General features: G+C 40.2%; 1 protein-coding gene and 1 long non-coding RNA gene across 2 annotated transcripts; one reads left to right on the forward strand and one right to left on the reverse strand.

The window, feature by feature from the left end:
• Positions 1–5,205: 5,205 nt before the first annotated feature.
• LOC122723994 lies at positions 5,206–10,654 on the reverse strand. The gene is made up of 3 exons (XM_043958140.1): positions 10,373–10,654; positions 10,027–10,191; positions 5,206–5,577 (listed from the first exon to the last, which is right to left on the reverse strand). Exons 1-3 carry the CDS (start codon positions 10,652–10,654, stop codon positions 5,206–5,208), a joined length of 819 nt encoding a protein of 272 aa, XP_043814075.1.
• LOC110619745 lies at positions 8,990–9,500 on the forward strand. The gene is made up of 3 exons (XR_002488703.2): positions 8,990–9,022; positions 9,122–9,223; positions 9,299–9,500. It is a non-coding gene; the product is annotated as an uncharacterized LOC110619745 (long non-coding RNA).
• Positions 10,655–14,692: the final 4,038 nt, after the last annotated feature.

Here is a 14,692-nt window from a genome sequence, read left to right on the forward strand (position 1 = left end):
GGCCTCGAAGACTACAGGATGGCTCCAGCTGAGTTAAAGGAGTTGAAAGAGCAGTTGCAAGAGCTGGTAGAAAAGGGTTTCATCCGACAGAGTACCTCACCTTGGGGTGCTCCAGTCTTGTTCGTGAGAAAGAAGGATGGATCCCTTAGACTTTGTATCGACTACAGGCAGTTGAACAAAGTCACTACCAAAAATAGGTACCCTCTGCCAAGGATCGATGATCTATTCGACCAGCTAGCAGGAGCGGGTTGTTTCTCCAAAATAGATCTGAGATCGGGGTACCATCAGCTGAGGATAAGGGATGAAGATGTGCCGAAGACAGCTTTCAGGACCAGATATGGGCATTTTGAGTTCCTTGTAATGTCGTTCGGGTTAACCAACGCCCCTGCAGCATTCATGGATCTCATGAACAAGGTGTTTAGCCAATACCTGGATCACTTCGTTATTATCTTCATAGATGATATCTTGGTGTATTCCAGGAATGCAGAGGAGCATGCCCATCATCTGTGGTTGGTCTTGCAGACTTTGAGGGAACATGGCTTGTATGCCATGTTCTCTAAATGTGAGTTCTGGCTGAGGAGCATTTCGTTCTTGGGGCATGTGGTGTCGGAAAATGGTATAGAGGTAGACCCCAAGAAGACAAAAACTGTGGCTAACTGGCCTAGACCCACTTCAGTGACAGAGATTAGAAGTTTCTTGGGTTTGGCAGGTTACTACAGGAGGTTCGTTCAGGACTTCTCAAAGATAGCAGCTCCTTTGACCAGGTTAACCAGGAAGAATCAGAAGTTTCTGTGGACCGACCAGTGCGAAGATAGTTTTGAAGAGCTTAAGAAGAGGTTGACTTCAGCACCAGTTTTAGCTCTGCCATCTAGTGATGAGGACTTTACGGTCTTTTGTGATGCGTCCCGTGTGGGACTGGGTTGTGTACTAATGCAGAATGAGAGGGCGATTGCTTATGCTTCTAGGCAGCTGAAGAAGCATGAGTTGAATTACCCCACACATGACCTAGAGATGGCAGCAGTAATCTTTGCACTCAAGATGTGGAGGCACTACCTCTATGGGGTAAAATGTGAGATCTTCACAGATCATAAAAGCCTGCAATACATCCTGAGTCAAAGAGATTTGAACTTGAGACAGAGGAGATGGGTAGAGCTGCTGAGTGACTATGATTGCAAGATTCAGTATCATCCGGGTAAGGCGAATGTCGTGGCAGACGCCCTAAGCCGGAAGTCACTAGGCAGTTTATCCCACATATCGGCAGAGAGGAGGCCAGTGGTGAAGGAATTTTACAAGCTCATTGAGGAAGGTCTACAGATGGAGTTGTCTGGTACAGGTGCCTTGGTGGCCCAGATGAGAGTGGCACCCGTGTTTCTGGAGCAGGTGGCTCAGAAACAGCATGAGGACCCGGAATTAGTAAAGATTGCCAGGATTGTTCAGTCAGGCAATGACAGTGAGTTCAGATTTGACAGCAAGGGGATCCTCCGCTATGGGAGCAGACTGTGTGTACCAGATGACATAGGGCTAAAGGGAGACATTATGAGAGAGGCTCATAATGCAAGATACAGCATTCACCCCGGAGCCACCAAGATGTATCAAGATTTGAAGAAAGTTTATTGGTGGCCAGCGATGAAGAAGGAAGTGGCACAGTTTGTGTCAGCCTGCGAAGTGTGTCAAAGGGTGAAGCTGGAACATCAGAAGCCGGCTGGAATGCTTAACCCGCTACCTATTCCAGAATGGAAATGGGAAAATATAGCTATGGACTTCGTAGTGGGGTTACCGGCGGCGTCCAACAGAGTGGACTCCATATGGGTGATTGTGGACAGACTCACCAAATCTGCTCACTTCATTCCTGTCAGGAGTGGCTACTCTGTGGATAAGTTGGCGCAGGTGTATGTGGATGAGATCGTCAGGCTGCATGGGGTTCCTGTTTCGATAGTGTCAGATAGAGGGCCCCAGTTCACCTCCAGGTTTTGGCGGAGTCTGCAGAATGCCATGGGTACTAGGTTGGATTTCAGTACTGCCTTCCACCCCCAAACTGATGGACAGTCAGAAAGGACCATCCAGACTATCGAAGATATGCTCAGAATGTGTGTGCTGGACTTTGGCGGTTCTTGGAGGCAACATCTACCCTTGGTGGAGTTCGCCTACAACAACAGCCATCATGCTAGCATCGGGATGGCTCCATATGAAGCCTTGTATGGGAGGAAGTGCAGATCACCTGTTTGCTGGGAAGAAGTTGGAGAAAAGGCCTTGGCAGGGCCTGAGCTAGTAGAGATTACCAGCAGGGTCGTACCCATAATCAGAGAAAGGATCAAAACTGCTGCTAGCTATGCAGACGTCCGCAGGAGACAGTTAGAGTTTCAGGAGGGGGATCTGGTATTGCTCAAGGTGTCTCCAATGAAAGGAGTGGTTCGCTTTGGGAAGAAAGGTAAATTAGCCCCACGATACATCGGACCCTTTGAAATCTTGCAAAAGATTGGGAATGTGTCGTACAAGCTGGATTTACCTGCTTCAATGGAAAGAATCCATCCGGTTTTCCATGTTTCGATGTTGAGGAAGTTTGTGTCAGATCCGAGCAAGGTTCTTAGTGAGCCTGATGTGGAGGTCCAAGAGGATCTCACTTATGTTGAACAGCCAGTACGGATCCTAGACACCCAGATCAGAAAGTTAAGAAACAAGGAAATCCCGATGGTGAAAGTCCTATGGAACCACCACAACTTGGAAGAGTGCACTTGGGAGACACGGGAGTCCATGCTCCAGCAATACCCTTATCTTTTCTGAGGTTAGTTCCCTGTGAGTTTTATGTGCTATGTATGTATGTTATGTTGTTTTGCTATGCATGTACTAGTTGAGGAACATTCGGGGACGAATGTTCTTAAGGGGGGGAGAATGTAACACCCGGCTAGACTCCGGTATCGGAATTCCTACCATCCGGTGGAATCTCGGATGTCGGAAACCTCTAGAAGGGGTAAAAGTATGTTTTTATGATATGTTTTCATGTTTTAATAATTTTAAGTATGTTTTTAAATGAGTTTTCGTATGAAAAGACTTTGGAGGAAAACCCAGGTTCGGCCGCCGAAAGTCAAGTTCGGCCGCCGAACATGCATGCGTTTTGGAGGCACGTTAGGCCCCCGAAAGCATGAGTGAGGGAAGTTCAGGTTCGGCCGCCGAAAGTCAAGTTCGGCCGCCGAACATGGCATGAATGCGGAGGCAAGTTCGGCCCCCGAACGTGGCCTGGCCAGCCACTATGAAAGGGTCACTTAGCCGAAATGGGCGAGCTTTCTCCCATTTTCGGCCACAGCTAGCTTCCGACCTCCCTCTTCCAAATCTAGTGTTCTTCCTTCAAATCCCCACCATTTTTCTTGAGTTTTAAGCTTGCATTGAAGGTTTTGAACTTTTGAAACAAGTTTTGGAGCTTTGGGAACTCAGGAGCTCATTTTCGTGGATCTCCAAGTTTAGGTCGTCTCCCTCTCGATCTTCAAGAGGTAAGAGCCGATCTTAAGCTCCTTATGTGTTTTAAGTAAGTTTTAAGTTGTTTTATGGGTAGAGATGCATGTTTAGGCTTGTTGATGAGTTTATGGGTTTTGATGTTTTGATGAACAATGTGTGTGTTTTTGTGTGTTTGAAGTGTTGTAGTTGGGGTATATGCTAGTTTGAGACCCCTAGGTGTAATGTATGATATGTATGCATGTTTTAGAACAAGTTTATGCATGATTGGTGAGTTTGGAGGCAAATGTGCATAAAAGAGCCAAGTTTCTGCCCTTTGGCAGAAACCAGGTTCGGCAGCCGAAGGAGCTTTCGGCCGCCGAACATGGCTGGGGAGGCAGGCCTTTCGGCTGCCGAAGTTGCCCCCGAAAGGAGACTTCCGTCTCTGTCTGGGACTTTCGGCCGCCGAAGGTGCCGCCGAACATGCATGAGTTTCGCCTCTGTCTGGGAGTTTCGGCCGCTGAAGGTGCCGCCGAACCTGCCTGACTTTCGGCTCTGGAGGGACTTTCGGCCGCCGAACCTGCCGCCGAAAGTGCCCTGTCCAGCCATTTCTTGCATGTTTTTATGTAGTTATTTTATGATGTTTTAGGGGGTTTTTGGGGAGTATATTAGAGTTATGTTCATGTATGTTTGGTCCCTCATTGGAGTCCACCTGTGTAGGTTCGGACCCAAGGAACCGAGGACCCCAGCAGTGAGCCAGCTGCTACAGAGTTTATCAGAGCTAGCCAGAGGTGAGTGGAATAAATCTTAAGTTTTAAAATAAATGAAATATGAATTTTGAGCATGATCCATGCATCATGAATGCCATGAGATATAGTAGGTTGTTGCATTAGTATTCACGAATATGTTGCATTGCATTTATGATGATGATGTGGATTGGTTATTGGGTGATCCTGTAGTCCTCATATGACATGATGATGTTATGGCATGATATGGTATGGAAGTCCAGGTTGTACCCATTCTACGTCCCTGGCACGATGTAAGAGGAAGTCCAGGTTGTACCCATTCTACGTCCCTAGCACAGTTGGACTGTATGATATGTTATGTTAAGAGAAAGACCGGTTGTACCCATTCTACGTCCCGGCACAGTTGGACTATGTAGAGGACTATAGGTGACAATACCATCCGAGATGTGATTTGCTGTGATGTGTTGCATTTCATGAAAGCATGAAATTTTAATATATGATTTCACCATTTTGCTCACTGGGCTTTGTAGCTCACCCCTCTCCCCTAACCCCAGATGTGCAGGTACAGGGTAGACCAGGAGGTTAGCCAGAGTTTTGAAGTATGTTTATGTAATAGTTAGATTGTGGACATGATAATTGTACTATGATGTAATGTAAGAGATTACAGTATGTTATGTAATGAGGTATATTGAGGTTATAGGTGTGCTTGACCCTATGTGTATTGTAATCCCTTGTTGAAGCATGATCTTAGATATTTGATGATACAGATGTTAGCCAACTCATCTCATGTTGTTTTGCCCATTGAGGCATTGTTGAGATCCCACAGAGGGATCACGATTATGATCAGGACTATGTACTTGTATGTTCAGGTTGAGTTGGATGCATGAAAGAAAAGTTTTAATTTTTATGTATGATTGTTGATCATGTATGGGATTATACAGGTTTACAGGTTGTATGTCAGGCTTGCTACGGGTCCCGGCGGCCTTAAGCCGATCTGGATCCTAGCGCCGGTAGCGGTCCGACTTTCGGGTCGTTACAGCATCAATGAGGAAGACTGCTGTCCCATCCTCATTGCCTGTAGTTCATCACGCATTTGAGCTATTATCTGATTTTGGTCTTCTACAATTTTCTGCAAACTATTATACTTCTCTTCAAACTTTGCTTCAATTTCCTTCTTCCATTCTGGTGATTGGGATGATGGAACATCTGTTGTTTTTCCCACAGTTCCTGTTTGAGAGAAGGCAGAAGAGGCAGCACTACCTAAACCATAAACTCGACTTCCTTGCCATCCTCCTGCTGCAGTAATGAATAATTGATCCTCATTAATAGTTCCTCCATCTCCTTCCACATGATCTGATCCCACATTCTGGCTTGAATGTTGTTCTTTTAGCTTCAAATAATTTTCCTAGAAAATCACAGAATAACAGTTCAATTTGAATACTAAAGTAAGAAAAAATGCTAATACCTACAAGATATGACAATTATAATACCTGCAAGATATCACATTTACAATACTTGCAAGATATGATAATAGAAAAATGAATCACACAACTTAGAATCACCTAGATATCAGAATCATACTTGCAACTGAAAATCAATAAAACAACTCAAAATCAATCACACAACTGAGAATCATAAACAATTTTCTTGTGAGAATCACCTAGATATCAGAATCATACTTGCAACTGAAAATCAATCACACAACTCAAAATCAATCAACAACTCAAAAACAATCACACAACTGAGAATCATAAACAATTTTCTTGGGATAATCACCTAAATATCAGAATCATACTTGCAACTGAAAATCAATCACACAACTCAAAATCAATCAACAACTCAAAATCAATCACACAACTCAAAATCAATCAACAACTCAAAATCAATCACACAACTGAGAATCATAAACAATTTCCAAGTGATAATCACCTAGATTTCAGAATCATACTTGCAACTGAAAATCAATCACACAACTCAAAATCAATCAACAACTCAAAATCAATCACACAACTGAGAATCATAAACGATTTCTTTGTGAGAATCACCTACATATCAGAATCATAATTGCAATTGAAAATCAATCACACAACTGAAAATCAATCAACAACTGAGAATCATATACAATTTCCTTGTGAGAATCATATACAATTTCCTTGTGAGAATCACCTACATATCATAATCATACTTGCAATTGAAAATCAATAACACAATTCAATATCAATCAACAACTCAAAATCAATCACACAACTAAAAATAAATCACATAGACATCAAAATCATACTTGCAAGATATTACTTAGAAAGTCAACTTGTTTATATAGAAACTTACATAAACAATTTCAGCTCGTTTATCAACAAATTTGTTGCGATCACTCTTTTTTGTATGGGTGTGGAGAAACAACTCAGCTGCTGTTGGAGGAACTTTGTCTGTGTTAGCATTTTGTATGCGTCTAGCATGCTCCTCATGTGTTATGGACCCACCTGTATGTGTAGAAGGACCAGCTCCTTCACCTCCCTTCTCTGTTAGGCGGTTCTTTGAGTACTTCATTGACTTTGCTACATACTCTGGAGTACTCTAATCTAAATTCCATTTATCCCAAACTTCAGTTGATATATAAGCACTCCTCTTTTTTTTCTTCTTTTCATTTGTCAGAAAGTCTTTGTATCGGGTAGCTGCTTTTTTATTCCATGCCTTCCTCACTATTGCAGCACTTCCCTCATCCCAGTGAAATTCTTTCTGTAAATTAATTTAAAAGACACATGTATAATACAACATATATTATAAGACATTTTATCTTTGTTAGAATGCATAATATATTGCGTACCTCAAACTCTCTGAAATAAAAATCTTTTGTGGATTGTTGGATATTCTTCCAGGAAGAACCCTCCTCGACATTGTACTTTTGAAAAATCTTGGTGCCTCCTCCATGAATTCAATTTGAGGCGGTAAACCAAACCCTTCAAGTACCATTTCATGGTATCGGCCATTAGCCCCAGTTTGAAAATCATTTTCCATGATAGTTTCAGACAATAGAACACTAGAGGTTCCTTGATCATCCCAACATTCACCATGTGCTGTCCACCTGTAGTAATTAGGGACGAAACCATTTTTCATCAGATGATAACGTACATCGTCCACACAGAGGAACCTCCGATTCGAACACCTTCTCATACTACAAGGACATCTTATATTCATATCATCCATACATTCAGGATGAGTTGAAGCAAATTGTATGAACTCTTCTAAACCGTTTAAAAAATCAGTACTCAACAACCCATCCTTGAGCCTATTATACATCCACTGTCGATTGGCATTCATTTTCCTACACAAGATATATGTAGTAAAAATATATAAATTAAATTCATTAAAATGAGATATATAAGCACTCCTCTTTAAGTGGCGCCAGGCCTTCATTTTTTTTTAATTTTTTTAATTATTAAAATATTATAATTATATTAATTAAATAATATATTATTTTTAAAAATTAGATAAATATTTAAAATTTAATATGAATATTTAAAATTATAAAAATTAAATTTATTTTTATTTGACTGTCACTCGTATGTAATCACAGAATAATAATACTAAAGAAAATAACAATGAAATAACATCAGATTGATACTGAAGAAAGATAACCAAGTGTACAATGCAATAAAAGATGATCCACCGTCTTTGCCATTAGAATGCATTAAATAGTTGATATCCATCAAAATAACAATTAAAATAATTCTTTTCCTGAAAAAACACTCCTTTGACCATAAAATTCAATGCAAACATGACCTAAGTCTACATCCTGGGAACAAACATAAAAAATAATTAAAAAAAGGTTTTTAAGGCCTATTTATTGATAAAGTTATGAATAAATCACACATAAATATTTGGTCAGTGCAGACAATGCACAAAACACACATAAATATCTGTAGCTTTCAAGATCAATTGTTGTTTCTATGTGAATTTTTTTCTTTCAGAATTCTGTAGTCATTGGTTGGTTGAACTAAAATGTAAATGCATTTCCAAGAAGTGAGGAACTTTTATTTTTTATATTTCCTTTTTATGCAAATTAGAGTTCTTTTAAACAGTTGCATAAACAGATTCATGAAATAACTTCTTTAAGGAAACTTCTTGTATGTATCATACATCTATTGAGTAAACCATAATTTTAAGCAGCTAATATGGCATTTTTAGATTTGTGGTGTATAAACACCTGGGTGTAGGCAAGTCTTTCTCCATGTTTAATTGCTAATAGATTGGCTTTATGTTCAATTTATTGTTTTTCTTTTCCTTTTCTCCTTGAATATCCTTTCAAATTTTTAATTTTGTGAATTAATTTTTTCTAACAGATATGAGATCAAGTTAAACAATGCTATCCTTGCTGAAGACAAGCACTTGCCTATGTAAGTTCCTGCTCCATTATGCTTTAATTTATATCAATCTTTTCTTTATCGGATTGTTCATAAACCATCAGTGATTGAAACAGAATAATTTTTATGCCTTACTGGGAAATGGTATTCATCCTTTAATTATCTTTTCCCCCCTTTTCTTGGCATGTTTTCATTGGTTTAGCTCAATCTTTCAGTTTTTCTATGAGTGAAATATTTTATTGATTCTTAATTCCTTTCCTGATGGTATTTTTGCAGGTATGAAGAAATGGCTAGCAAAGACAATGTAGAGTATATTGCTGGAGGTAAAATTATAATTTTAATAGTTTGGATATTTAACCATGCCATTTGTTTAGATATTTCTTGTACAAGTTATTGAATAACAAGATCTATTGATGTCTGTCAACTGATGAGGATTGCTTTGTTGTGCTTCTTATAGGTGCTACTAAAAAAAAAATAAAAGTTGCTCAGGTTTGCTTTCTATTATCATTTGGCAGGGTAGAGATTTTGACTATGCTTCTCTATGGATCTCATTCTTTTATTTTTCCTCTGCTGTTATATCTCTTGCAGTGGATGCTTCAAATTCCTGGTGCAACAAGTTATATGGGCTGTATTGGAAAGGATAAGTTTGGAGAGGAGATGAAGAAAAACTCAAGGCAAGCTGGTGTCAATGTAACTACTCTGCTTCTTTTATTTCCTGTTTTTAGGTCATCTCTTGTGTTTAAGTTTAATAAGAGTGCTTATCAGGTACATTATTATGAGGATGAGACTGCTCCAACAGGGACATGTGCTGTTTGTGTTGTTGGTGGTGAGAGGTCAGTTTACCTTTTTAGCTTATATTTCTAATTTGCAGTGTTAATTAAGCCTTGTGCATTTGATGGCCACTTTTTCTTGTTGTGAGATGTTAATAAATGAGTTGGCTCACCTTTTGACACTGTCTCTTAAATATATGTGGTCCATCTGTACAACAATCAATTCTTTATTGCTTCATGTGCTGATACTATGAGGTTGTTTATTATGAATATGACCATAATGCTATTCTAGTTAATCAAACTAAATGTATCGCTAAAGGTCTTCTAAAGATTGAACCTATAAAAAACAAAAAGATTCATGTTGGTGGTTTACCACTATGTATCCCATTCTGCATTATATCAAGTTTCTTTTCACGGTATTGGTGTGCGTATGCCAGTTGTTATTTATATCATTCCTAAAGGCTATGATATTTAAAACGTAAAATTCAGCACCGGCAACATTCAGATTTCTCAGACTTCTAATGTTGGAAAGGAAAAAGATATTGAGGCATTGGTAGCATAAAGTTAAGCAGCAGTCTCTCATCTTCAATAATTATGTAAATTTCAACAAATTTCAACAAACCCATTCACATAAATTATGTAAATTTCAACAAATTTCAAATAACGAACAAACTTCAATAAACAAAATTCAACAAACTCATCTACACAAACTCATCAAATAACCTGTGGTGGAGCAATGGAAGAGCTACAGCGAGCAAACTGGAAACGGCTTGACTTGCCGAGGAGAAGCAAACTGGAAACGACCGATGAGGAGCTGCAGCGACTCTGGATTAAAGACGTGCCAAGGAGAGGCTGGTCTCTGGAGAAATGGATGCGGCTACTCCCTACCTGCCGCCAGTTAAAATAATTAAAAACAAATATATGAATAAAAAAGTAAAATTATATTAATTCAACAAATATCAACAAACCCATTCACATAAATTATGTAAATTTCAACAAATTTCAAATAACGAACAAACTTCAATAAACAAAATTCAACAAACTCATCTACACAAACTCATCAAATAACCTGTGGTGGAGCAATGGAAGAGCTACAGCGAGCAAACTGGAAACGGCTTGACTTGCCGAGGAGAAGCAAACTGGAAACGACCGATGAGGAGCTGCAGCGACTCTGGACTAAAGACGTGCCAAGGAGAGGCTGGACTCTGGAGAAATGGATGCGGCTACTCCCTACCTGCCGCCAGCGTGCTGCTGGCCTGCTGCTGCGTTTTCTTTTTTCTTTGATTTGGGGAGAGCGAAAAATTAAAAAATTTTGAAATAAATAAACAAATGAAAATTGAGGAGAAGCCATAAACAGATAATAGAGGAGAAACTGAGTAAAGAGAAGACAGAGACAAAAACTGAGCAAACCTGAAGAGAGTTCCGGTCAAAGGAGATTTCGCCGTCGTCGACTGGGTAGAGATAGGAGACGTCGCCGCTGCCGGCACTCTTCAGTGAAGTGGGGGAGAGAGGCGTTGATTAGGAAGGGAATCGGGGGAGAGAGGCGCGGACGGAGAGAGGGAAGTTTGACTTAGAGCAAAATGGGAAAATAGAAGAGGGATTAGGGTTAGTTTTGTTAGTATAGCTAATTAGTGATTAGGGATTAGAAATGAGGGATTAGGGTTAGTTTTCTTAGGGATTAGGGATTAAGATTAGAAATTAGGGATTAGGGATTAGAATTAGGGATTAGAGTTAGGGATTAAGAATTAGGGATTAGGGATTATGGATTAGAGATTAGGGTTAATTTTGTTAGGAATTAGGGATTAATTAGGAATTAGATTAGAGATTACAGATTAGTTATTAGGAATCAGGATTAATTTTATTAGGGATTAGGGATTAATTAGGTATTAGATATTAGGGGTGAGCAGAATTCGGTTCAAACCGAAAAAATCGATCGAATCGAATCGATTTGAAAATTTGGTTCGGTTTTTTATACATTTTGATTCGGTTCGGTTTTTAATTTTAAAAATTTTAATTATTTCGGTTCGGTTTGGTTTTGATAAAAAAAAAATAAAAAAACCGAACCGAACCGATTAATGATAATAATATGTTTTTTCAATAATATAGAGAAATTAAATCATATGAAGATTAAAATATTTTAATTAAATTTTAAAATACTAAAAATAAAGTGTAAAAAATAAAAAAATTATTAAAAATCGAAACCGATCAAACCGAACCGAATCGAACTGAATCAGACCGGTTCAGTTCGATTTGGTTTCTGATCAAAATCGGTTCGGTTCGATTTCTATAAACACTAAAATTTTGATTTTCGGTTTATTCGGTTCAGTTCGGTTTTGAATCGAACCGACCGAATGCTCACCACTAAAAGATATTAGGGATTAGGATTAGGAATTAGGTTAGATTGTTCCTTAAATTGTCAAAACGACGTCGTTTTGAAATCACTTAATTTAAAATTTTAAATAAAATAAAATTTAATTAAAAATTAAATTAAAATTTTAAAAATAAAATGGTCGCTGATTGGTCGCTATTTAGTGACCATTTTATTTTAGTCGCTAAATATGGTCGCAAATAACTCGCACCATTAATTCCCGCTAAATTTAGCGACCATTTTATATTTGGTCGCTAAATAGCGACCAATTAACGACCAAAAATTGGTCGCTAAGCTTTTTGTTAAATAAATATATTATTTCATTCATTTAGTCGCAGAATGGTCGCTGATTGGTAGCTATATAGCGACCAAAAAATATGGTCGCTAATTTTGGTCGCAATTTCACAGTTTTTTTGTAGTGCCAATCTCATCTGTGATCACCTTGACCCTTTCAAGATACACAAACGGGTCATCCCCTTTTTCATACTGAGGAGCACCCAACTTCATGTAGTCGGTCATCTTGACCTTGCTCCCACCAGATGAGCTAGGCTTAGGTACTGAGTTTTCTGGAACTGTGGGTTCTGCTGGTGGGGGAGGAGCAGCATCCCCTGGGATAGGGTTTGCTGAATTTGGATAGTAGGGTGGTGGTGGATACATGGAGTACTGTGGGTATGGTGGGTAGTAAGATGGGTATGGCATCTGTGTGGGATAAGGGTTAAAGCTATGGTAGTCCGATGTGCCTCCCATCGAATACCCGGGGTTTTGTGAGAAGGGTGGGTAGTAAGGTGGCTGAACAAATCCCGAGGCCTGGGTGCCTCATTGGGACTCTCCCATACCTTCTTCTGACATGCTAACTCCCAGACTGCCATCCCTCCTCTGCTCTACATCCATATCATCCCCCATGTCCTCTGACATTCCTCCCTGAACTGTTCCCCTCACTGATATGCTTCTACCCAGATCCAAAGACCTTCTAGGGTCTCTTACTGCTCTTTCTCTGCTAGACCTGCTTGACATTGCTGTAATACCCGGCTAGAGTCCGACGTCGGAAGTCCTATAGTCCAGTGGAATTTCTGATGTCGGAATCCTCTGGACGGGTACGGAGTATGTTTTCCTATGTTTTGCAAGCGTTTTTATGTTTTAAAGTGTTTAAAAGAATGAGTTTTGGAAAGAAAAGCATCAAGGCAGAAAAGCCAAGGTTCGGCCGCCGAAGGTCACTTTCGGCCGCCGAACATGCATGGCTTTCGGGTTTCACGTTTGGCCGCCGAAGGTGGTCTGGCCAGCCACCTATAAAAGGCCCTAGGTCGGTCAAATGGATAAGATTTTCTTTCCATTTGCACGAGCTGAGGTGAGACTTGAACTTCCTTGTGTGATTTATGTGTTTTCTCAAATCTTTCATGGTTTTGATGGATTTTCATGTGGTTTTGAAGTTTTTGAGCAAAAAAGCAAGTTTGGAAGCTTGAAGAGGTTAAGAGAGGATTTCTCCATATCTCCACGTAGGGATCGTTCAATCTCTTGTTTGGAAGAGGTAAGTGAAGATCTTGAACTTCCTTTCTTGAGTTTTGAAGGTTTTATGGGAGTTTTATGGGTAGTTATGCATGTTTAGGTTAAGGGAGGTTTTTGATGATCTTTGGTGTCTATGCATGATTACGTGTTATTTGTCATGTTTGTTGAGGTGTTAGGATAGGTTTAGCCCTCTTTATGCATGTTTTATGGTATATGCTAGTTGGGAGTAGTTGCTATGCATATTGGATAGGGTTTGGGTGAAGTTTGCATGAAACAGAGCAGGTTTCTGCCCAACAGGCAAAACCAGGTTCGGCCGCCGAAGGAAGGTTCGGCCGCCGAAGGAAGGTTCGGCCGCCGAACCCCTTGTGGAGGCCGTTTCGGCTGCCAAAGCTTGCCCCCGAACATTTGGACTTTCGTCTCTAGAGGCAAGGTTCGGCCGCCGAAAGTGCCGCCGAAGGTTGAGTTTCGTCTCTAGACGAGACTTTCGGCTGCCGAAAGTGCCGCCGAACATGCATGAGTTTCGTCTCTGGAGGGGAGTTTCGGCCGCCGAACCTGCCGCCGAAAGTGCCCTGTCCAGCTTTCTTTTGCATGTTTTATGTGATTGTTCTAGGAAGCTTTAGAGGGTTTTTGGGGAGTTTCTTAGAGTTGTTCTTGAGTTAGTTTGGTCCCTCATTTCAGTCCACCTGTGTAGGAACGGACCAGAGGAACCAAGGAGTTCAGCAATAAGCACTGCTTTCAGTACCTGCAGAGTCAATACAGAGTCAGCCAGAGGTGAGTGGGACTGAACTAAATCTTTTAATATGAGCAAACATTTTTAGCATGTTTCATGCATCATTTATGCCATGTTTATAGTATTGCATTAGTGAGCACGAAGATGTTGCATTAATCAGTGCATGTACAGATCGGGCGTAGCTTGGATTCATTAGCCCCCTAAATGAAGACCTGAGGAGCCCTGAAAGGGCCGGGCACACAGTACCATAGGGTGCTGAATGAAGACCTGAGGAGCTCCTTCGCGGGCCGGGTAATGTGGGGGAATTTTGAATTAGTCCGTCTGAGATGATGTGATTTACTTGTGTTGTGATGCATTTCATGAGATCATGTGTTATAACATGTTTTCTATGTACTACTCACTGGGCTAGTATAGCTCACCCTCTCCCTTAACCCCAGTTTTGCAGGTTCAGAGTCCAAAGAGGTCAGCAGGGTACAGATAAAGAGAAGAGTTATGTCATAGCTAGTGTGGACATGTACTTGTGAAAGATAGTGTATGTTGTATAGATGATGCTTGACCTTATGAGTTGTAATCCCTTTTGTATATACATGGTCGGTTATGCAAATGATGTTATTGTATATGAAAAACCAGGCTTAACAGTATATGAATGGACCCACCTAGAGCAAAGATGAGAGCTCTAGCAGGGGTTTTACAGTACAAAGATAGAGTATGCACAGGTTAAGCCTTGGAACAGAGAAAAGTTTTAATGTTTACAGAAAATGTATGATCATGTATGGGGTTTCACAGGT

The sequence above is a fragment of the Manihot esculenta genome, chromosome 7 (genome assembly GCF_001659605.2).
Source record: "Manihot esculenta cultivar AM560-2 chromosome 7, M.esculenta_v8, whole genome shotgun sequence".
NCBI classification, from domain to species: domain Eukaryota; kingdom Viridiplantae; phylum Streptophyta; class Magnoliopsida; order Malpighiales; family Euphorbiaceae; genus Manihot; species Manihot esculenta.